General features: G+C 46.3%; 1 protein-coding gene across 6 annotated transcripts in view; it reads right to left on the bottom strand.

Annotated features, from left to right (window-relative positions):
* Positions 1-24,305, bottom strand: part of FERMT2 (FERM domain containing kindlin 2) — an 82,322-nt gene extending 58,017 nt beyond the window's left edge. For all 6 annotated transcript variants that reach the window (XM_051822198.3, XM_051822199.3, XM_051822201.3 and 3 more), the window contains exons 1-2: positions 24,021-24,305; positions 23,470-23,635 (exon numbers count right to left, since the gene is read on the bottom strand). In XM_051822198.3, the coding sequence (XP_051678158.1) occupies positions 23,470-23,626 (157 nt within the window). In that variant the 5' untranslated portion in view covers positions 23,627-23,635; positions 24,021-24,305. The remainder of the gene's footprint in view (positions 1-23,469; positions 23,636-24,020) is intronic.
* Positions 24,306-25,214: the final 909 nt, after the last annotated feature.

Below are 25,214 nucleotides of genomic sequence, written 5' to 3'. Positions count from 1 at the left end.
TTCCAAATGTTTTAGGTATACATTTATCTAAGATTCATTCAGGGCCAGCGCTGCGACTCACTTGGCTAATCCTCCACCTGCAGCGCTGGCACTCTGGGTTCTAGTCCCAGTTGGGGCATCGGATTCTATCCCGGTTGCTCCTCTTCCAGGCCAGCTCTCTGCTGTGGCCTGGGAAGGCAGTGGAGGATGGCCCAAGTGCTTGGGCCCTGCACCCGCATGGGAGACCAGGAGGAAGCACCTGGCTCCTGGCTTCACACTGGCACAGTGCACCGGCCGCAAGGCTCTGGCCTTAGCAGCCATTTGGGGGGTGAACCAATGGAAAAGGAAGACCTTTCTCTCTCTCTTACTGTCTAACTCTGCCTGTCAAAAGAAAAAAAAAAGATTCATTCAGATGAGAAATGCAAAATTTGTTCAGCATTCTCAAGCTTCTATAAATCAGACACAAAGTTCATATTATGTAATACATAATAGATATAATATATAGTAATATATATAGTAAAAAGGTATATGTCCCCAGTTTCCATGTACTTACACATCAAAATGAAGTTTCCTGTCAAAGATTACCTAATGTAATATAAATGTTGTGTCTGATTTATAGAAGTTTGAGATATATATGCATATACAGTATGACATATATATGTAGTATATATTTAGTACATACATACGTAGTATATATACATATACTATTTTCATTTCACTTGAAAAAGATACAGATTGATCTTCCACCTGCTGCTTCACTCCCTAAATGCCTGCAGCAGCCAAGGCTTGACCAGGCCACACACCAAGGAGCCCAGAACTCAATATGGGTCTCCCACATGGATAGCAGGAACCCAACTACTTGAGACATCATCTGTTGCCTCCCAGGGTGGACATCAGTAGGAACCTGGATCAGAAGCAGAAGAGCCAGGGCTCAAATCCGACATTCTGATATGCAATGCAGGCAAAGCAGCATCTTACCCACTGTGCCAAATGCTTTGTTTTTGCTCTGTGTGTGTATCTATGTATTCTGCTAACTGAAGTATTGTTATTTCTGCTGTTTCCTTTGTTTTAGGATCCTCTTGAACTCAAGTAAGATAATATAACTATTACCATATTCAAAAGTTTAGCTATGGGGTCGGAGCTGTGGCAACAGCGGGAAAAGCTGCTGCCTGCAGTACCAGCATCCCATATTTGTACCGGTTCGAGTCCTGGCTGTTCCTCTTCCGATGCAGCTCTCTGCTATGGCCTGGGAAAGCAGTAGAAGATGGCCCAAGTCCTTGGGCCCCTATACCTGTGTCAGAGTCCTGGAGGAGGCTCCTGGCTCCTAGCTTTGAATCGGTTCAGTTCCAACCATTGTGGCCAATTGGGGAGTGAACCAGCAGATAAAAGACCTCTCTCTCTGCCTCTCCTTCTTTCTCTGTGTAATTCTGACTTTCAAATAAATAAATAAATCTTTAAAAAGAAAAAAAAAAGCTTACCTTGTCTTTACTAATCATAAAGCATACTACTTACCAATCCTACTGTGCTGGTAACAATACTGCTTGGCAATTGTTCTAACAAACACTACCATAAGCAAGCCATGCAAACTGACCGACCAGGGAGCTTTATCAAAGGCTTCCGTCTTCCATTTACCTACTCACTCCTCTTTCAACTTTTAGCACTCTCTCCCTCTCACTTCACAGCCAGATAGTAAAACAATTGCCCTAAGTTTACAATCAACAGGTCCACGACACAATGGGCCAATCCTACTATGCTTCTAACCATCACTATACATTGATCTTAACAACCTTCTTTGAATTTCTCAGAATCCTCTGACCTCAACAGATAATGAGGTACTCCACTGACAAAAAATATACAGCAGCCAACAGACTGAACTGCATTTACTTTCATGTCAGCCTAACACACAAGCCTTCTCGGATGTGTACTCAGATGAGCTTCCTTACGTAGTGATGAAAGAAGCCTCTCTTCCTCTCTATCGAAAACCCACTCTACTACCCACGTTCCGTGGCCCTTCCCGTCTCCTAGTAACCACGTCCTGTCCTTACACTACCTCTCTAGGCACCTCATCCACTCCCCAGCTCCAACACCCTCATTTATTTCTAGCCTCAGTTTCTGCTCAGAGTGACAGGTGTGTATCTACTGCTTGTCTCACGTCTCCGCCTGGTTCTATCACAGCTATCTCAAAGCAGCTCAAACAACAGCTTGTCCTACGCTTCCTGCTACTCACTAGGATCACAATCAATCAGTTTGCTCAGTCCCGGAATCTAAAGTCACTTTCTCTCACTCCCAACATGTACCAGCAAACTCTGTCAATTCCACTTCTGAAAACCTCCCCCTCATTTTCCACCATCAGGGCTCTAGTTCATCCTACCTTCACTGCTTCCACTGACCATTACAGCAGCTCCCAATGGTCCTCCTTGGTTCCATCCAGCACTTTCCAGAGAACAGTCTGAGTGGTCTACTCAGCACTTTCTAATCATGCCTCTGCTGAAAATTCTTTTTAACAGCTTCCAGCTGTACTTAAACAAAACCCAAGTGCCTCACTACTGTCTACAAAGCCTCACACCACATGGCCTTTTCACCATCTAAACCCATCCCGTGCTACCCATGCTTCCTCTGTAGCCTTTGTTTCAGTTCTGAGATCTGTCTGGTAAGTAAGCTCATCTCAGCCTCAGTGCCCTTACTCGTGCTGTCTCCCTCTCACCCTTCAGATGTTAGCTTCAAGTCCATGTTCTAAGAGAAGCCCTTCGTAACTGCCCTACCTAAAATGACCCTCCAGTGTTGTGTCATCCATTACTCACTACTTCAGTACACTGTGAGAGCAGTTACAAAAATGTGTACTCAGGGGCAGGCGATAGATGGCCCACGTGCTTTGGGCCCCTGCCACACACGTGGGAGACCTGGATGAAGCTCCTGGCTCCTGACTTTGGCCTGGCCCAGCCCTGACTGTTGTGGCCACCTGGGGAGTGAACCAGCCAATGGAAGGTTCCTCTCCCTGTCTCTCTCTCTCCCTCTTAAAAAAATATATATATATAAAACAACAAAAAAACAATGAATTCCTTTGCTCAAGACAATACAAACTGCACAAAATGCTTACATTTCAAAAGTTCAGTTTTAACTCTTAGGATTCAGATTCACCATGGAGAAACATTGTAAATAACAGTTGGGTTCCAAACCAGACTATAAGTTATCTACCCCAATAGAACCCAAAGTATATAACTGGCAATAATACACTATACTCATCATAATAAGGGTCTCTGTAGGATTTACATGGAATATTTCAACCTGAGATGTAAGATATAACTGCCAGGGGGGTGGCGCTATGGCATAGTAGGTTTGGCCTCTACCTGCAGTGCCCACATCCCATATGGGTGCTGGTAGTGACTGCTCCACCTTCAATCCAGATCCCTGCTGATGGCTTAGGAGAGCAGTGAAGGATGGCCCAGGTGCTCGGGCCCCTGCATACACGTGGGAGACCTAGAAGCTCCTGGCTCCTGGCTTCAGATCGGCCCAGCTTCAGCCACTGCAGCCACCTGGGGAGTGAACCATCAGATGGAGTGTCTGAGAGTGTCTCTCACTCTCTCTGTAATTCTGCCTCTCAATTAAATAAATAAATAAATCTTTTAAGGAAAAAAAAAAAAGAATATTAGCAGGCAGCGCCTATGGAGTGTGGATCGCAAAGGGATGAAAGGGAATGTTGCTGGTCAGTTGTGAGGAAGACAAGCTTTCCTGCTAAATAAGGAATCTTTCCACAAACTCCAGGAATTAACCTACTTCCTCTTTCCCTGATACAATTTGTTGCCTTAGCGAGAGTTTCTTTCCTGTTCTAGGTTAATGACAACGGAAGAGTTTTTAGCTTGCTTTCCTTTTCCATTTCTGAAGCAAATACATAAATCTCCTGATGTTTATAGTGATACTGCCAATAATGTATGAAGACTGCAAGTAAAATTAATGTTTAAATTGATTTTTAAAATGACCTCTATTCTTACTGAATTGTAAAGGACATTAATCTCAGCATTCAATCATATCATCTTTCGTCCTTACTCTCAACTCCTTAGGCTCCTCTCCTCCCAAACTCCTCTTTCAGTTCTCGACATGAGGACCGTGGAGCTGCCCCTGCACTCGGCCTTTTCTTTCAGGATGTACCCTTTTGTTGTCAGACTTTCAAAAATGGAAACAGGAGGCAACTGGATAGAGTACCGCTCCTCAGTCAATATAATGAATTCCCAGGCACAAAGTGAGGAAATGAAATTAAAAAATCAGTAAGATATTCACTTGAGAGGCATCTATAGTCCAAATGAGAGACAGACAAGGAAAATAAGCCGAAAACATTAAAGTTCAAAAATACCAGAGACAACCAGCCAACTTAAAAATGAAAGATGAAGGCCGGTGCCGCGGCTCACTAGGCTAATCCTCCACCTTGCGGCGCCGGCACACCGGGTTCTAGTCCCGGTCGGGGCGCCGGATTCTGTCCCGGTTGCCCCTCTTCCAGGCCAGCTCCCTGCTGTGGCCCGGGAGTGCAGTGGAGGATGGCCCAAGTGCTTGGGCCCTGAACCCCATGGGAGACCAGGAGAAGTATCTGGCTCCTGCCATCGGATCAGCGCGGTGCGCCGGCCACGGCGGCCATTGGAGGGTGAACCAATGGCAAAGGAAGACCTTTCTCTCTGTCTCTCTCTCTCTCACTGTCCACTCTGCCTGTCAAAAAAATAAATAAATAAATAAAAATAAAATAAAAAAAAATGAAAGATGAGGGTCTGAATAAGCATGCTTTACATGGGTCATAGAAAATTCCTGCTTCTCTTTCCTTCCCTGTCACTCTTTCAAATAAATATTTTAAAAAGTACTTATGATGGGGCTATGGAGAGAGAATTAAAAAGGGGAGGGTTTGGGGTCAGCACTGTAGCACAACAGGTCAAGCTGCTCCCCGTGATGAATGCAGGTTCCAGTCCCAGCTGCTCTACTTCTGATCTAGCTCCCTGCTAATGCACCTAGGAAAGCAGAAGAATATGGCCCAAGTATATCCTTGGGCCCCTGCCACCAATGTGGGGGACCAGGACAGGGCTGGCTCCTGGCTTCAGCCAGGCTCAGCCCTGGCCATTGTGGCCATTTGAGGAGTGAACCAGTGTATGGAAGATCTATAACTCTGTCTTTCAAATAAATAAACATAAATTTTTTTAAAAAGGTGTGTGTGTGTAAGTGGGGGGGAGTCTGGCATCAGAAAATTTACTATATTATTCTGGGGAGTATGGCTGGACCTAAGGCAGAAACTTTAGAAATCAAAGAGAAGGACATACCTTAGCTAGAACCATGGTCTCAATGACCTACTACAGACTAGGGAAGAAAGCTAGATGGTGGGTGGTGCCGGGGCTCACTAGGCTAATCCTCCACCTGGCGGCGCCGGCACACCGGGTTCTAGTCCCGCTCGGGGCGCCGGATTCTTTCCCGGTTGCCCCTCTTCCAGGCCAGCTCTCTGCTGTGCCCCGGGAAGGCAGTGGAGGATGGCCTGGGTACTTGGGCCCTGCACCCCATGGGAGACCAGGAGGAGCACCTGGCTCCTCCCTTCGGATCAGCGCGTTGCGCCAGCCGCATCGCGTGGGCCGTGGCGGCCACTGGAGGGTGAACCAACGGCAAAAGGATGACCTTTCTCTCTGTCTCTCTCTCTCTCACTATCCACTCTGCCTGTAAAAAAAAAAAAAAAAAAAAAAGCTAGATGGTGACAAAGCAAAACTAGGAAGTTCCTAGAGTGATAAATGGATGATAACCATGGCCTCCTAACATTTGTTAATCAATATTTATTATATCCCAGGCACTTACTATATTCTCATAAAAATGCTTAGAAAGTGCTATTATAATCCTTATTTCATAATGGAAAAAACAAAGGACAGAGAAGTCATAACTTGAACAAGGCTCACAAAGCTAATACAAAAGAGTCAGAATTTAAATGTAGACCAGCCTGATTTCAGAGTTGGCATTCTTCAACAACACTAATCAAGATAACGTTATCAAGAAGAGAAGTTCGAGATTTTTTTTAATTTGAGGACAAAGACTAGTATTTAAAGATTCATTTACAATTCACAGTACAATCCTACTGATTATCCTTCATAGGTCTAGTAGGGAACAACACAGGTATTTAGAGTGAGAAAAACCAGAGGTTTTCAATAAATTCACAGAAAATGAGTATTATGAAAAAATCATGTATGTAACTCAAAAAAATTATGCACTAAAATAAATCTACCTTTAATTTCTATTTTCCATGAATTTGCTTAAGATGAACTGGGTAAAAGAGCTTCTGATGTAAAGACTGGAAATACCAAGTCTTGCCAGGAAGACTAATGAGCCCTGGAGGTGAGAGATGCTTTAGCATCAGGACAGTGCTGCTCCTTCCCTTCCTTAAAGTGGCACCTGCCTTTCTACCTCTGGGCCACGTGACTCGACACAGGTTAGAGGGCTCCTGTGAGACAGATCACAAGCATGCCTCAAAGAAAAGGGCTATAGCAGATTGACAGGAGAATTCTGGAGAGAATTCTAACAAACTGTAAGTCCAACACCACCCAATCTCACTGCAACTTGCCTGGTTTGTCTTTCCCCGTCAGCATTATAGGGAAGACATCACATTTGTGAAAATAAAGAATCAAAAGTGTGTTTACAAATCAACCCAATCTAAATTCTTCCACTGAGGTTAAGTGACTTCCCTGAGGCCCAAAGCTCTTCAGAGGCCGGGCTGACACACCAGCACCCAGTTCTCAGACAGATCTAACTGGTCTGTCAACCAAACAGGTGGCCAGCATGAAGAACTGGTTGACAGACTAGCTTTCTGCGGGCCAGGCTCTGCCCGCAGGCACAGAGACTGCTACTGTTAGATGGAGCCATTTCATTTGTTTCCCAAGGGCTACAGTGAAAGTCACTCAAGCTATCATTTCTCTGTTCTGATACTATCCCTACATGGGGCCATCAATCTAGTAACAAACGATAATAATTTATTAACATATAAAGGATTCTACACTCCACGTATTATACTGGTGAAGTAACCAAGGTAGGTTATTCAGGCTGTTCCGGCTCAGAGTGTTGGAAGGAGGAGGTCCACACAATGGCACGGGCTCTGCTGTGGGGCCCACCAGGCTGCATTAGCTCATGGCAAGAGTGTGCAGGAACCCTCTCCTTAGACAGCCTCCACCCGTAAAACCTGATCCGAGCCCACCTCTAAACACCACTGTCAGATTAAGTCCCACCCCACACCAAGACTTTGGGGTCTACACTCTGGCAAACAGTTTCAGAGGACGAATTATATTCAAATAACAGTATACACTCAGCATTCCATCACCAAGAAGCTCATCAATCCAACTTACACCCAGAAAGACAAGATATTACACCTCAAGTTTAAGGAGCAGAGCATGGAAATCGTAATTCCACAGAGGAAGGGGCTGTAAAGGCGGCCCTGCCTGGAGCAAGCCAACACTACATAAGTCTCAGCATTTATTCAGAAAACAAAACGTGAAGGAGTGTTTTCATTAAGTGTGTCTTTAACTGATTTATAATGGCAACTACAGACCATAAAACTCAAAAAAGGTATGGTTAATAGCTATGTAAGTGTCTGAAGAGTGCATATGCCAATATGCAAAATCAAACTGACTTTTTAAAAATGTTTATTTTTATTTATTTGGAAGAGAGAAAAATAGAAACCTTCCACTCACTGGTTCATGTCCCAGAATGCAAATATCAATGCAAAAAAAATTATAAAACAATGTAACAACTTTTGGTTTATATCAGATTTACTTTCATATAAAATAAATGCATACTCTATTATTTTAAAATAATGGGAATACCTTCCAAATCATGTCTCTCTCTCTTGTTTAAGACTGCTCATTAGTAATCAGATTATTCTGCAAAGACAGACCAGAAGTAAATTTGTAAATTGATCTTATTCTAGAGGGACAACTGTTCCTTCCAGAACTATTCATTCTAATTGAATAGAATTTTCAACAGCACACTCTACCACATTATCATCTAGGACTTACAGTTTTTATAATATGGTTATCAGTATATATCAGACATACATTACTGACTTCCAAGAGCTGCGAAGAACAGAAAAAGAATGGGACCAGTGTGGCGCAGCAGATTAAGCCACTGCCTGTGATGTCAGCATCTCACATCAGAACACTAGTTAGAGTCCTAGCTGCTCTGCTTCTGATCCAGTTTCCTGCTAATGTACCCAGGAAAGCAGATGGGCCAAGTGCGTAGGCCCCTGCCACCCACATGGCAAACCAGGGTGGAGTTCCAGGCTCCTGGCTTTGGCCTGGCTCAGCCCCAGCTGTTGCACACATCTGGGGAGTCAACAAGCCAATGGATGATCTCTTTCTCTGTCTCTCCCTTTGTCACTATGCCTTGCAAATAAATAAAATAAAACTTAAACACAGGATAAGAATGCCTAGAAGTCCCCACTTTAACATCTGGTGAATCTCACTTTCTTACATGGATATATTAATCGACAGGATTTAATAAAAGGAAACATTAGCAATGAAGCATGAAAATATTTAATATCACTGTCCTCCACTCCACCTCTACCCAACATACCAAATCAAGGAAGACTATATTAAGACTAAAAAATAGTAATTGCATTAATTTAATCTTATCTTTGAAACTGGATGTTTCTGTTATATTTTACTTCTTCTCTCAGTTTTTCTTTGCATCCAAATACTATGGATTTTACCTCTTTTTTTTTTATAGTAGTAGGTACTCCATGTTTGTTTTTGTTAAGATTTATTTATTTATTTGAAAGTCAGAGTTGCACAGAGAGAGAAGGAGAGGCAGAGAAAGAGAAGCTTTCCATCCACTGGTTCAGTCCCCAAATTGTCACAACGGCCAGAGCTGTGCTGATCTGAAGTCAGGAGACAGGAGTTTCCTCTGGGCCTCTCGCGGGTGCAGGGGCCCAAGGACTTGGGCCATCTTCTACTGCTTTCCCAGGCCATAGCAGAGAGCTGGATCAGGAGTGCAGCAGCCAGGACTCGAACAGGCACCCATATGGGCTTTACCTGCTACGCCACACAGCGGCAGTCTTTTTTCTTTTCTTTTTTTTTTTTTTTAAGATTTAGTGCTTTATTTGAAAGGCAGAGTTACAGAGAGGCAGAGGCATATAGAGAGAGAAAAAGAGAAGCTTTCCATCCACTGGTTCAGTCCCCAAATTGTCACAACGGCCAGAGTGGGACCAATCTGATGCCAGGAGCTTCTTCTGGGTCTCCCACGCGGGTGCAGGGGCCCAAAGACTTGGGCCATCTACTGCTTTCCCAGGCCATGGCAGAGAGCAGGACTGGAGGTGGAGCATATGAGGGTGTACTCATATGAGGGTGCCGGCACTGCAGGTGGCAGCTTTAACCACCCTGCCACAGCTTCTAGCCCCTGGAATCTACCTCTTGAGCAGCTATTAATGTGTCCCTTTTTTTCTATTAACACTGCCTTAGTTCAGGTTCTCAACACTACTAGCCTACCCTAGTACAATTCCATTTTTCACCAACATTACAGAGTTACCTTTTTAAAAATAGTTTTTAAAAAAAAGTATTTGAAAGGGGAGAGAGAGACAGATGAATAGCTATAGCTCCCATTTGCCTGCAGAAGCCAAATGTGAGCCAGAAGCGGGTCTCCCTCAAGGGTGGCAGGTACTCAAGTACTTGAGCCATCATCTGCTGCCTCCCACAGTGCAATGAGCAGGAAGTTGAAATGGAAGCAGAGGTTGAACTTTGATTCTAATACGGGATGCTGGTCTCCCAAGCTGTGGCTTAACCTGCCCATTCAGCAGTTATCTTTTAAAATGCAGATCTGATCATTTTACCTGTCTACTGAAAAACTTTCCAAGTTTGGGGCAGGAATTTGGGGCAGGGGTTAAGACACCCACATCCCGTATCAGAGGCCCTAGGTTTCAGTTTTCTCTCCCCCTCTCTCTGTATGTGCATATGTCTGCCTTGTAAATCAGCAAAATAAAATAAATTTTAAACAAGAAAAACCTTTCCAAGTCTCACTGTTGATATGTCATGTAACTCCTTAATAGGATTCACAAATCTTAATCATTTGTGCCTCCAGTTACCTCTGTCTACGGGTTCCCACCATCCCTGAATGCAGCTTTACACTCTAAATTTGTAGAACAAACTGGTGTTTCTGGTCTCTGTGATTGGATACTTTCCTTTCTCCCTTTATCAAACCAACAAAACCCAACACAAGACCCAGCTGAAACATTATCATCTGAGTCTTTGCCGACCCTCTTGCCCAAGCAGCTAAGCACATCCTAACACTCCAAAGAGTGTCACACTTCATTTAGTTCTATGCAACAACCTTTCCCGCTAGACGAAGGGTCTTTTATTATTGTATTCATTCTTTACCTCAAAGGCAGAGCCAAAGTCCTGGCACAAGGAATGAAGCAATAGATGTAATACACAGGCAACATGTAAAGCAATTGAAACAATGAATTGAAAAATTGTAATTGTCCCACACATTTTTATAAGATATCAGGAACTTTTAACTATCGGTCAGAAATGCATAAACAGAAATGAGAAACTAGCAAAAACTGGAAGTTAAAAACCCGTCCAGCTCTCTGCTGTGGCCCAGGAGTGCAGTGGAGGATGGCCCAAGTGCTTGGGCCCTGCACCCCATGGGAGACCAGGAGAAGCACCTGGCTCCTGCCTTCGGATCAGCGTGATGCGCTAGCTGCAGCGCGGCGGCCGTGGCGGCCATTGGAGGGTGAACCAACGGCAAAGGAAGACCTTTCTCTCTCTCTCACTGTCCACTCTGCCTTAAAAAAAGAAAAAATTTAAAACACTGATAAGTTTTTATAAAAGGTGTCTTTGAAAAACTCATCAAGAGTGTGTCTCGTAGTGTATGCCTCCCCCCCCCCGTTACGCCCTGGCAAGCTCTCCTAAGCGTGGATCAACTTCCCATATTTTAGCCAGTGTACTTTCAACGCCATCAAACATCTCTGAGAGCTCCAATATCCAATTTTGCAGCACCACTTCCTCTGGGAAGTCTTCAACCCTTCTGGCACACCACTTCCCTCATTTATATCAAGTTCACCTTCACCAGACTCCTCCAGCTGCATACACAGTGTTCCTCTAAAGGCAAAGGCATCCGTGTTCTCACAATGAGTTATTTCTTTAAAAATTCTACCAAGGCTTAACCCAAATTTCACTTTCAGCATTTCATTATCATTTTGGTTCTTTGCATCAGTTTTACCTTTGTTAGTCAATTCTTTCAATTATCCATCTTTGTTAAATACCACAAGTAATTACTATTTAAAGACTATCTTTAGAAGTGGAAATCATCCTTTGACAAATGTCCTGGAGGGGCCAGAGCTAAGGTGTTGCAGGTAAAGCCATGCCAGCAGTGTCAGCATCCCAGATGGCTGTTTCAGGCCTAGGTGCTCCACTTACTATCCAGCTCTCTGCTAAGGAAGGCCTGGGAAAGCAGAAGATGGCCCAAGTCCTTGGGCCCCTGCACCCATGTGGGAGACCCCAAAGAAGTTCCTGGCTCCTAGCTTCGGATCAGCTCAGCTCTGGTTCACTCCTCTCTCTCTCTCTGGCTCTACCTCTCTCTGTAATTCTGTCTTTCAAATAAATAAAATAAATCTTTAAAAAAAGAAGATGGCCCACCCACATCTTTGGGTCCACTGCACCTGTGTGGGAGACCCAGAGGAAGCTCCTGACTTCGGATCAGCCCACGTCCAGCTGTTGCAGCCATCTAAAGAGTGAACCAGCAGATGGAAGACCTCTCTCTCTACCGCTCTGTAACTCTGCCTTTCAAATAAATAAATCTTAAAAAAGACTATCTTTTCACTAAGCCGCAAGTTGAATGAGGGTAAGTGCTATGATTTGAATGTTTGTCTCTCCAAACTCATGAGGAGGAAGTTAGTCCCAAAGTCTTTTGTTAATGGCACTAAAAAGGGAGGGAACTTAATCCAATTTGGTATTTAGAGATTGGGCCTCAGGGGAATGACTGGATTAGGTCAAGGGGCTGGCGCTCCCATGACTGAATCCTGGTAGTTTTATGCGGAGGGAGAAGGACCACTCAGAGACACATACGTGCTCTTGGCATGATGTGATGTAGCCAAGGAGGGCTGTCGCCAAAGCCTGTGCCATACTGTTTGAACTTAAACCTCCAAAACTGTGCGCTAAATCTGCCTTTCCTTCATTAGCAGCTTGTTTCAGCTGTTTTGTTACAGGAAGGAAAAGCTGGCTAATGTAGTGAAGAATGAGGTCATTTTGTTCGCCCCAGTGCGTTACACAGTACCTGGCACACAGCAGGTTCTCATTCAAAACACCAAGAAGGGGTAGGCTCTGTGGCACAGCAAGTTAAGCTGCCAAATGGGATATCACTTTCCCTACTGGAGTGCCAGTTTGAGTCCTGCCACCTCCACTTCCAATCCAGCTTACTGCTATTGCATCTCGGGAGGCAGCCGATGATTAGGCTGCTGTGTGTCAGGCTCCTAGTTTTTCAGCCTGACCCAGCCCCTGGCTGTTAGACATTTGGGAGGTGAACCAGTGTATGGAAATGCCTTTCCCTTCCTTCTCCCTGCCTTTTAATTGATGAAAATAAAGAAATATTAAAAGATAAAAACTGTAAATAGATGGATGAATGACAGTATTTCCCACCTAAGTATATATTTCCTCTCTGTAAGTTTCTCTCCTAATGGCCCAAGCTCGTCTACAATATACCATAAACACTGCAATCCCCAACCCAGAATGCCTTTCTTCCTAACTTTTCAACCTGGTCTTTTTCAAGTAAGGTCTTCATTACTCCATCATCTTCCTGCACTCAAGGGCCAATTACATGGCATTCCTCAGCCAGACCATCAACTCGAAATCTTCTGTCCTCATTCTATTGCTAACGAACTACTGTGAACTACTGCCTTGGACAACAGAGACCCCACCTAATAAATGCCTGGCCCTCCTTAAATGCTCACTGCTGCTACTGCTGCTGAGGGCAAGTTCATGCCCCTCTCACTTCCCGCATCTCAAGCTATCAACTTCTGTAATCTATCAAGAACAGAGCATGAGGGTACAGAATTATCTTTATGCAGGCGTTTACTTATCATGCTCAATTTTACCCTAAGGCCTCTCTCTGCTGTTCTAAGTTCTTTAAGACATTTATTCTCCATACTACTAAGGTGACATACTTAACAGGGAGATGTCCCGAGTCCAACAGATCCTCAATAAAATCACAACTATTAGAATTGCTTCAGGGGCTGGCGCTGTGGCGCAGTGGGTAAATCTGCTGCCTGCAGTGCCAGCATCCCAGATGGCTGTCGGTTTGAGTCCTGGGTATGCCACTTCTGATCCAGCTCTCTGCTATGGCCTGGGAAAGCAGCAGAAGATGGCCCAAGTCCTTGGGCCCCTGTGCCCACGTGGGAGACCCGGAAGAAGCTCCTGGCTCCTGGCTTCAGATAGGCTCAACTCTGGCTGTTGCAGCCATTTGGGGAGTGAACTAGCGGATGGAAGACCTCTTTGCCTTTCCTTCTGACTTTCAAATAACTAAATAAATCTTAAAAAGAAAAACTGCTTCATGCCAACAAGTATTCTTGGTGTTTCTGTTTTGTTTTTACCGTACATGCATTTAATCCTCATGCTCGCACTAGGTATATACATTAGGCTGCCCATTTTGCTTACAAGGAAACCAAGTTACAGAGATGTTAAGGAACTTAACGAAGCTTCTGTGCAGGAAAGCTACTATTCACACCCAGCAGCATGACTTTTAGGGATGGTATGCAGAGACTATTAAACAAAATTCACAAAGGCAGGAAAATCCTCCAAAACAGTTTCAACAGGCGATTAAGAAAGAAGGGTTTCCAGTTAAACACTACAATTAGGATACTTAGAACTACAATCCAAATTTATGTTTTAGGTTTACACAGTATTTGAAGGATAACTGTAGATACCATTTAATTGACCTCTTAGTAGCCTCACTCTAGTAATTACCAGATTTTGTTGATCCTTTTAACATCCTATTTAGTCAATACCCTAACACCAGAACAGGTTAAAAAATTAAAGTTAATTAGGATTAAATAATCAGGAGGGGTTAAAGTAACTTGCCCAAGGTCATGTATGTAACTAAGTGGCCACATCTTAGACTAACTTAATTACCAACAAAGTTCACCATTTAAGGAAGGCATTTATCTAGCCAGAATACTAAATTTAAGGAAATACTCTGTTTCAACACAATTGACAATTTTGTATGAGAGCACCTAAAAAAGTTTGAGAGGCGGCACCGTGGCTTCGCAGGTTAAGCTGCATCCTGCAATGCCGGCTTCCCATATGGAAACAAGTTCAAGTTCTGGCTGCTCCACTTCCAATCCAGCTCCCTGTTAATGCGCTGGGAAACCAGCAGAAGATAACTCAAGTGCTTGGGCCCCTGGATCCTAATGGCAGGCCTGTAATGAAGCTCCTGGCTTTGGTCTAACCCAGCCCCAGCTGTTGCAGCCATCTGGGAAACAGACAAGCAGATGAAGATCTCTTTTCCTCTTTGTAAATCAGCCTTTCAAATAAATAAAATCAATCTTTAAAAAAAAAGTTCATGGAAAATGAAATTAAAAGATAATCTTGGTGCAAAAATTTTTCCAATCTATGCAGTCTTTTCATAACATACATCTATATGAACTTCTTGAAGACCCCTCATATATATTTGGCCATAAAATCCACTGCTTCTAAAGTATCTTCACACTTTTAGGATTTCTTTAAGTAAGAGGCAGAGTTGAAAGACAGATGGAAAGCCAGAGAAAGAGAACTTCCACCTGCTGGTCCACTCCCCATATACGCACAACAATCAGATTCGGGCCAGGCCAAAGTCGAGGGCCAGGAACTCCATCCAGGTCTCCCATGGGTGACAGGAGGCCCAAGTAGTTGGGCCTTCAACCGCTGCTTTCCCAGTTTCCATAGCAGAGAGCTGGACGGGAAGTCGAGCAGCCAGGACTCAAAACCAGCACATGGATACTGGATGCCAATGTCACAAGTGGCAGCTAAATCTGCTATACCACAAGGCCAACCCCATACTTAATTCTTTATAATATTACTCATCATGATGTGCAGGGCAGCACAATAAAGTTAAAATACATTCTTACCATGGTAGAGAATAAATCAGTACTATTTGGCTTAACTTTATGAAGGGCATTCTCCATCTTTTATAAATACTGTTACTTCTCTGGCTCAATATAAGTGGAAAATTTACAAACCACTCAAATTGCTTAGAATTCAATCATCATCATTCTCCTCCTTGCTACATTTAGCAAAGCTATTCTGAGCACTTCATAGGTTTCAAATAGATCTTATAAAAATCCTTCTAGTGGGGCCAGTGTTGTGGCAAAACAGGTTAAGTTACAGCCTGCTATGCCAGCATCCCATATGGGCTCCGGTTCCAGTCCCTGCTGCTCCACTTCCAATCCAGCTCCCTGGATGAAGCTCCTGGCTTTGGCCTGGCCCAGCCCCTCTGGCCAATAGTCACTGGGGGAAATCAACCAGCGGATGGGAGACCTCTTTGTCTCTCTCTTTCTCTGTAACCCTACCTTTCAAATAAATAAATCTTAAAAAAAAAAAAAAAAAAAGAAAAAAGCCCCTCGATCAAGGTACTACTAAGACCTCCATTGTACAGATGAGCAATCAGAGGCAGGGGCAGCAGTGGGTCACACAGCCAGTGCAGGATGAAGTCAAGGTCTGACACAGGCAGGCGGTCCCCTCCTCTGTGCTCCTGAGCAGGAGCAATCTATGACAGCAACAGAATCCGTCGTCTCCTTGCTTAAAACTTACAATTGGTAACAGCAAACATTTCCTTTTGTCAAGTAATCCTTAATATCAAAGATTGTGAAATCCTTAAATCTGGACCCAGGAACTGCATTAAGAGACATTAAGCTGGGGAGCACTTATCTAATAGACAACTTCATCTACAATCAATAATGCAGGCACTTTATAGGTGTTTTATTCATAACCTTGAGTGTTCCATTAAGAAAAACATATCGAAAACATCATTACTCTGTTATCTTGAAATTACAATTGATCTTTTTAAAAAAACATGTATTTTTAAGTTACAGCATGATACAAAAACGAAAGAGTTGAATATCTGAGAAAAGTTTCACCACAGATTGTAAAGCAGATGATGTCATTTTCCTGGCTGGTGAGTATCAGCTTGATGGCCCTGAAAAGTGGGCAAGGGCGGCCCAAGGGTGCACAGATGATGGCTGATCCTTAGAGGTATAGATCATGGATCTGTCTGGAATGTGAATCAAAGGAATCCAAACAGAAACCTCAGTTTTATCACCTACTGCTCAGCTTCTTCTGTTCAAATAATTTATGCAAAAGCAGACTTACTGAAGTTGAGAGAAAATACCAGTAGACATCATTTTCAATTAATTCTTAAAATATTTTACAGACTATGTAACTCTAAATGAGTCACTATGAATAAGTATAACATTTTCAAAAAAAATAAGTAGACTACAATTTGGATACTCATCCTTTCAGCCACAATAGCACTGCTGCAGAGACGTTTATTTAAAGATATTTAGGTACTATATGACATTGTTTTGCTATCTTCTAAGTTTAGAGCATTACCATATTTGAAAAACGATCTTTCCAAGAATTCTAATACATGGTACTCTGTAAAGGGAAGGCAACACTGGCTATCTGCATTGAGATTCTGAAAACTAAAAACCTGCCTAACACACACACACACACACACACACACACACATACACACACAGTGCCACATGGCCAGGATCTGGATGCAAACTTAGATAATTTCCTCCTATAATGTTAAACCCTATAATCGGGGGCCTGTGTTGCAGCTTAGCAGGTAAAGCTACCACCTGCAGCGCCAGCATCCCATGTGAGCACCAGTTTGAATCCCAGCTGCTCCACTTCTGATCCAGCTCTCTGCTTGGCCTGGGAAAGCAGTAAAAATGGCCCAGGTCCTTGGGTCCCTGCATTCACATGGGAGACCTGGAAGAAGCTTCTGGCTCCTGGCTTCAGCCTGGCCCAGCCCTAGCCATTGTAGCCATTTGGGGAGCAAACCAGGAGATGGAAGATTTATTTCTCCCTCTCTAACTCTGCCTTTCAAATAAATAAAATAAATCTTAAAAAAAAAAAAAAAACTTTGAAATCTTTCTTTGCTTATTCAAAGATGCTTTACAGGTCCACTTTTATGACTTAATTTCTGAAACTAACTTTTCTAGTGGAATCAATAATTTGAAATTTAGAATTTTAAAATTTTGAATTGACATGATGCAGTTACTTCTACTGGTGTAAAGCAATTATTTCCTTTCTGATACATGGTCACTACTACACCTCATACATTCGTCATTTCAATATATATAAACAAACTCTAAAATCCATAGGACAAAATATTTAGGACCTTGATTAAGCAAAGATTTCATACACATGGCCATTTTTAAAAAGCTAATCCAGAAATGAGAACAACTGATACGTGTTCATGTCCTTGGGCCCCTGCACCTATGTGGGAGACCCAGAAGAAGCTCCTGGCTCCTGGCTCTGGCCAGGCTCAATGCTGGTCACTGCAGAAATTCAGGGAGTGAACCAGCAGATGGAAGATCTTTCTCTCTCTGCCTCTGCCCCTCTGCAACTCTGGCATTCAAAAGTCTGCAACTTACTCAAATGCTTCCACAAAAGGTGTCGGCATGTATAAGGGAATCAAATGCCAATAACTAGCCACCTAGCTGGAGATTATAGTGTTCACTAAATCATTCTTGAGTTTACAAGTTTGAAATTTTGAAAAACAAAAAGCTGATGAAAGATAAAACTTTAATATCTTCTTGCAATTTTCTTCAATAGATATTAGACATTACCAGTGAGGTCTTTTGTAAATAATTGAATAAGCAAATATATTCTTTTTAGTAGCTCTATAAATAAGTTAACTCTAACACCAAACCACTTCAGAAAATTAGGTATAAAGCAGAGTGGCAGGAAAACCACAACAAATAAACAGCAACAAACGCCACATGACCTACCCAAGGAACAGCTCACCCTTCACCAGGTGCTGTAAGGGTGACAGTAACATTTACATGCTGTTCTCTACTTAAAATCTGCTGAGAAACAGATGCATCTCAACATTCAGTTCCTATGCATCATCAATGGTATTCTAAACTCCGAGTAAACCTGCTATCAGATTTAATTCACGTTAGTACAACTTCCCAATAAAGTACTTCTCTCATCCATGCCCAAAGATTTTTAAAAATTTCTTACAATCTTTTTTTGTTTTGTTTTTTTTTTGTTTTTTTTTTTACAGGCAGAGTGGACAGTGAGAGAGAGAGAAAGGCAGAGAGAAAGGTCTTCCTTTGTCATTGGTTCACCCTCCAATGGCCATCGCGGCCAGTGCACCGCACTGATCCAAAGGCAGGATCCAGGTGCTTCTCCTGGTCTCCCATGGGGTGCAGGGCCCAAGCACTTGGGCCATCCTCCCTGCACTCCCGGGCCATAGCAGAGAGCTGGCCTGGAAGAGGGGCAACCAGGACAGAATCCGGCGCCCCGACAGGGACTAGAACCTGGTGGGCCGGCGCCGCAAGGCAGAGGATTAGCCTAGTGAGCCGCGGCGCAGGCAAATTTCTTACAATCTTAATATACTTCACTATGAATGCAGTGAGGGTGCATGATGTGGATTTTTAATTTCCATGAATTGAAACATAAGCCCTCAGGGGATAAAGCTGAGGATTTCAACAGGGTGGTGACCAATGCACTAAATACACACATGCATCTCCAGGGAGCCAGCGCTATGCATGAGCAGGACCAGGGAGCTGTCCAGTTACACAGGCTTTCTCTCCCTGCACACATCTTGCCAGCTCTGATCACAATGTTTTCAGTACTTTAGGTGTAACAAAGCCTCTACATGCAAGCTGGTACCTTCATCTGGTACTCAACGTTAGAAACTTACTTTTGAAGTGAGTTCCTAGAAGAAAAATTGCTATTCTGCACCTCTGTGAGATAAGATGAATGCAATCCATAAGGGATTTTTTAAAAAATAATGTTTCCAAAGATCTATTTATTTATTTGAAAGGCAGAGCAGCAGACACAGAAGGTGAGACAAAGATCTTCCCTCACCGGGTCACTCCTCAAATGGCCTCAACAGCCAGTGTTGGGCCAGGCTGGAGCCAGGAGCCAGGAATTTCATCTTGGTCTCCCACATGGATGGCAGGGACTCACGCACCTGGGGCATCTGTTGTTGCCTTCCCAGGCCCATCAGCGGAGAGCTGGATTAGAAGTGGAGCTGCTCCTCTTCCAGGCCAGCTCTCTGCTGTGGCCCGGGAGTGCAGTGGAGGATGGCCCAATTGCTTGGGCCCTGCACCCACATGGGAGACCAGGAGAAGCACCTGGCTCCTGGCTTTGGATCAGTGTGGTGCACCAGCTGCAGGCCGGCCACAGCAGCCATTGTGGGGTGAACCAACAGAAAAGGAAGACCTTCCTCTCTCTCTCTGTCTACTCTGCCTGCAAAAAAAAAAAAAAAAAAAAAAAAAAAAAGTGGAGCTGCCAGGACTCAAATCAGCACCTGGTAACTGTGATGTTGCAGCTGCACTGCAACACCAGGGCCCCTTTAAGGAATCTTCAATGATAACTTCAAACCTCTTTCTTTTCTGAAACATGTGTGCTCATTTTACCAACGTTGCAAGCTAATGCAATCCCAACATGCAACTCTAACACGAATGCGCTGCACCCGCACTTTAAAGCAGAGGTGATTTCCTTCTAAAGCTCAAATTCAGAAACAAAATCCTCAAGTTTGCTAATCCATGCACTTCTTTCTAGTTCCTCCTGAGTCCTCAACTCATGTTTTCTCCTCTGGATTATTTCTAATCCAACACGATTTCTGCATGCCTCCTCCTCCAAGAATCCGAGCAGTCAGAGTACTTCTCTAAGCACATGGAGGCTGGCAGCTGTGGACTTCCATTCAGGGAGCTCTGCATTACAGTAAAATCCTTACCTTCCATCTGAAATGCGCTTTACAGAAAGCTAAAAACTTAATTGTATGCAGAAGTCATAAAAAGGTAATTTTTATCAAGGGATTAAAATGCAGCAAACCTATTACTGCTCAGCACCTCCGTGACTCTTCACATTCTCAGCTCATCTCTGAACCCTCGCTGCTGAGTAAGCTCTGAGTCCCACTGACCAAGGTGGTTCTCTCAACCTTCTCACACCGCAGGATCTCACAAAGCTGGGCCTCTTCTTTACACCATGTGTTTAATACAATTCTCTTGCAGTCTTATTCTCTGATGTCTTTTAATAATCCTTATCCTTGGTGTTTTACATCTTAACATTTTCTTTAAAAAAAAAACTATACATATTTGACACTTGTTTAAAAAATACAGTAAATTTTAAAAATTCTATTTAAAGCTTTCAATTCGAATTTTAAAAAACAGAAGGGTAGGAATACTAATTTCTCTCTTTCAGGATGAGATATAAACATGGAAGGATCAATCAAAGTTTCTATCACATCAGGATGTAATTCCCAAAAGCTCACTTCATGGAATACACTATTTTCTTTAAAAAGACTAATATAGTAGAACAAATATATTTTACACAAAGATTTAAAATCAGTCTTTCAGATTTCCGAATTGAAGTCAGAAACCTGAGTCATGTTTTAGTGACCTGCCCTGAAACTGGACACGGCTGACAAGCCAAGAAAGCACTATGGACATTTGTACCTTGCCTAACTGAAGTGCCCACTCGGGGGTGAACACCAAAGCAGCACAATGAAGCTCACACTCAGGGCCAGACTGTACAGCTGTGTCATAAACTCCTGCTTACAGGCTTCTCTGGGCATCTAATGAAAGCCAAGAAGCCCCTGCCCAGACACTTCCACACCTGCACAAAATATTGCAATGCAGCGCTGAGGGAGGGGCTCACGCCAGGATCTGTCAACTCCAGGGAATTAAGTGCTGCCACCTCCACATCAGGGGAGCCCGTGGAGAGAGCATCCGCCAAGCAGTCTGGAGCTGGGCGACGTGGGCGAGCGCTGCCCTGCCACAGCTCACCGTGCCCCACTGCGCTGCAATCCTGAGACACCACACCTGCGCCTCTCAGCCCTTCCACCGTCTCCGCCACTCATCTGGACTCTGCGAGGGGCTTGCCACTGCAGACACGCAGCCATCAGTCTACCCTTTGACACCTTCCATGACACAGCCTGGCCTTCCAGTGTCCAGGCAACTCTGACAAACTGGAGTTCTCTCCGGATTCACAACTGTCTTAAATGCTGTCTCGCTCAATTTCTCCTCTATCTCCTGGCCAACAGTTAACAAAACAGCTTGCCATTCAAAATACCTCATTCTAAAAACCAGGGTGCAAGAAATCATTTAGCTCTACTTTTACAAACAGGAAAGTCAGGAAGTACTCTCCTGGGCTCAAGTCTCAGAGGGATCAGGATTGGTTAAATTAAAGGAAGAGGCAAGTTTTCCATATGCACAACATTTTCTATCTTGTTTAGACTTCTCTGTTTAAGAAATTAGAAGTGCATCAGCATTAAAAGATTAAGATATGCAGCACTTAAATTAACACATCAATTCTGATGGCAAATAGTTTATTCTCTATAGTTCTATTTATGACTGACTGTAATAGACGATTCTAATCAATGCAATACATATATAGTAAGACCATTATTTATTCATTAGTTAAAGCCTGACTTTTGGGCCTGCATTGTAGCATAGCAAGTTAAGCCACTGCCTGAAGAACCAGCATCCCTTATCGAAGCAGTTCAAGTGCTGGCTGCTCTACTTCCGATACAGCTCCCTGCTAATGTGCCTGGGAAAGCAGTGGAAGATGGCCCAAGTGCTTGGGCCCCTGCACGTACATGGGAGACCCAGGAAGCTCCTGGCACCCACATGAGGGACCCGGATGAAGCTCCTGGCTCTGGCCTGGCCCAGCTCTGGCAGTTGCAGCCATTTGGGGAGTGAACCAGTGGATGGGAGACCTCTCTGTCTCTCCCTCTCTCTGTAACTCTGCCTTTCAAATAAATAAAATAAATTAAAAAAAAAAAAAAAAAAAAAGCCTGGCTCTGGAGAACTACAGGTTGCCTCAGTCACCTTCAACAGCTCCTTCCACGCAACGTGAAAGAAACCGCCTACTGAAACCCACGTTATTAGTGAGGTCCACTTATCACAAACAAGGCAAGCTCTGACACAAACGCTTCTTTCCCTTGAAAACAAAGGACACACGGACAATTATATTTGGTGATATTTCAGCCCTCATACCAGTGCTGAACTGATCCATGGACACTTTGCAAAGAGTCATCGATTTACTCAAATCATACAAAACACACTGTTAACCCACAGAGAGCGGACTGGTTAAACAAACAATACAGCAAAATCTAGCTGCCAAAGGGCTGCGGGTGGGGGAGGGTTCCGGGCCCTGTCTCAGGCAGGTAAACAGCACAGAGGCAACCTTGTGAGGTGCTTCTCTCGGGTCTGTGCATAAGGAAACTTCTGCAAAGCCACAAGGCGGGTGCTCCTGTGAACCCTGCCGTATTCGGCACAGCGCCCCACAGTGCTACTGCAGTAAGTTTATATGGTAGGGACGCAAGGCTCCCTTGGTAAGAAACACATTTCCCAATCAATGCTTCTCCACTTTGGCAGTGTGGTTTAGAAAAACAAAAAAAAAAAAGCCAAAAACACAAAAACACACACCCTCAAAGTGAAAAACCCAACCTACAAAGACCTGACCCCAAGTGCATGATATGGAAAACTGGGGAAGTCTCTTCTGAACACCAGCTGTTTAGCTACCGCGGAAAACGGTTTCCTTCACGGCAGACAGAACGCGCACTGGGAAACCTCCTCCAGTTTCATGCTGTCAGAGACCCTGCCTTCAACCTGGGCCACCCGGCAGGGACTGGACTCGGGCGAACACTCTCAACCCCCAAGCAGCCTTCCCGTCTGCTTCTGAACACGGTTCTTCCACTGGCTCGTTAATGTAAAACCGAATGCTCCGAATAGCCGCGCTGGAGCACCGGGTGGGGACTCCAAGTCGCTCGGCCGCTGCCCACCCCTCGCAGGGGCGCACGGCCGGCCGGGCCACCGCCACTGCCCAGCGACGCCAGCACCCGCCTATCTCCCCGGGTGGGGGGCGGCTTTCTAACGTGGATTTCGCGTTACTCCCGATGCCAAGCGTCGCCAACACGCCAGACATGGGTAACCACACGCCCCGCACCGCCACCCTGCAGACCCTGCCCATTTCTTTCCACGTGAAGCCGGCGAATGCAAAGAATCAAGGAGCTCCCCGCCCCCAGCCCAACTACGCAATGAAGTCTCTAAGTAGGGGCTCCAAGCACCACATTCCGAAAATTCAGAGCTAGCCAAACAAAACGCCAAGGGAACCGCGTCGGTTCGCTTAAATATTGACAGATCTCACTTTTTTTTTTTTTTAAGTATCCAAGAGACGCCAAGATTTCCACACCCGCCCCTCCCCCCCGCGCCGCCTCCCTCCCACCCCTCCCCCACCCCGCCAGTCGCTTCCCGGACGCCTCCGGGATGCTACTCACCCAGCTTTTCCACCAACTTCAGCATCACCCCTCCGATGTGCACCTCTCCGGTCACTCTCAGGGTGACATCGCGGTTCAGGTCCGTCACATGCACGCTCAGCTCCCACGTCCCGTCCGCGTAGCAGCCATCTGGCATCCTTATCCCGTCCAGAGCCATGGCTCCTTCCTGCGCGCGCGGAGGAAATGGCTCTCGTAAGCGTCACTCCCCCAAACGAAGGCAAAGCCCACCGTGCTCGCGGCGTCGGCCGCCGGGCAGGGGAAGCCGGAGGACCCGGTGTGTGTGTGCGGGTGGGGGGCTCCCGCGCAAACTCGGGAGCACCGCGGAGCCGCACTGGGCGCTCCGCGCTCCCGCCCCGCCACGGCCCCGAGCGGCCGCGGCCCCGCCCGCCCCACGCCGCCCCCGCCTAGCGGAGCGCAGCAGCGGCGTCCCCTGCCTGCCGCCCGGCCGCGCCCGGCCGCGCCCGGCCCGGGGAGACGCTGCCCGGGGGCTCCACAGTCTTCGTCCCCACCCGCGCTCCCCTGCAGATTGCAGCCCCGTCCAGGCCCCTCACCGCGCGCTCCTCGCGCTCCCGGCCCGGGGCTCGCCCGCAACAGGCGCGGGGGCGGCGTCCGCGTCCCGCTCCGCAGCCGGCTCAGCTCTGCCTCCTGGCCGGAGCCGCTAATGGAGTCCCGGCGCCGCGGCCCCCAGCCTGGCTCCGCGCGCTCCACCCCTCTCTCCCCGCCCCCTCAGCCCGTCCGGTCCGGGCTGGGCTCGCCGGCTCCCTCCTCCTCCTCCTCCTCCTCCGCCCCGCAGAGCGGCCCGGAGCGCCTGGGGCCGACCTCGGCCCCTCCACAGCCCTCCCCGCGGCTGCGCTCCGGGCGGGGGCCGCGGACTCCGGGCTGGGGGCGGGGCGGCGGGGGGCGGCGGGGGGCGCCGGCGGCGGCGGTGGCAACCTCAGCCCCGCCGAGCGCTGCCCTTTTATGGAAATGAAGGACCAGGCGCAGGGATGGAATCCAACATCCGGGCTCTCGGCGGCGGGACCTGAGGAGGGGGAGTCCGGGCCGCGCCTCCGCCAGCCGGAGGCCGCGGCGTGAGGGAGCCGGCGGCCGCCCGGAGGATGGGGCTCGGCGCGGCGAAGTGGCCGCAGGGAATCCCCAGAGCCGTCAGATTTCGGGGAACAAAGTCCTGCCGCTTCCTCCCCAGGCCTGGAACGCGCCCCAGAGTCCCGGGGCGGTGAGGGGCGCCGCTTCCCGGGAGCCGGCGGGCCGAGTTGGGGATGTAAAAACTTTAAAAAGTGAGCGCCCAAGCCGGCTCCACGAACATGCCGCGACAGGAGGAGAAAACCCGGGGTGGGGGAGGCGAGCCACAAACGTCGCTGTGCCATGGGTGACCGGCACGGTCAGCGACTCCCACGGGACCCCGGGAGTTTGCACGAGGCCTTAACCCATTGGGAAGCTGCAGCCCGGGGCGAGTGGCGGGCGGGCCCCCTCGCTCGGGCTGAGGGCAGGGAAAACCCTTGGTGCCAAAGCGTGTCCCCGGCCTGTCCAGTCTCCGGTGCGAATCTGGACAGCTTGAGAACCAGCCGCCTGTTACGAAGATGGGTCCTGCACCGCACCGCGAAGGCCCTGCGGTGGCTCCTGCAGGGCCAGGGAAGACTGCACGGTGGTGCAGCGCCGGCCTCCGGCCTCCCTGCCTCCCCTGCCTCCAGTGCCGACCTCGATCCCGAGGGAACTCTGTGCACAAACAGCGAACCAGGGAAACCGCT

Source organism: Oryctolagus cuniculus, chromosome 12 (assembly GCF_051225735.1).
Source record: "Oryctolagus cuniculus isolate XC-2025 breed Fujian yellow rabbit chromosome 12, ASM5122573v1, whole genome shotgun sequence".
Lineage (NCBI taxonomy): Eukaryota > Metazoa > Chordata > Mammalia > Lagomorpha > Leporidae > Oryctolagus > Oryctolagus cuniculus.
The sequence above is the reverse complement of the archived record's forward strand: the minus strand, read 5'-3'. Positions and strand labels throughout refer to the sequence as shown.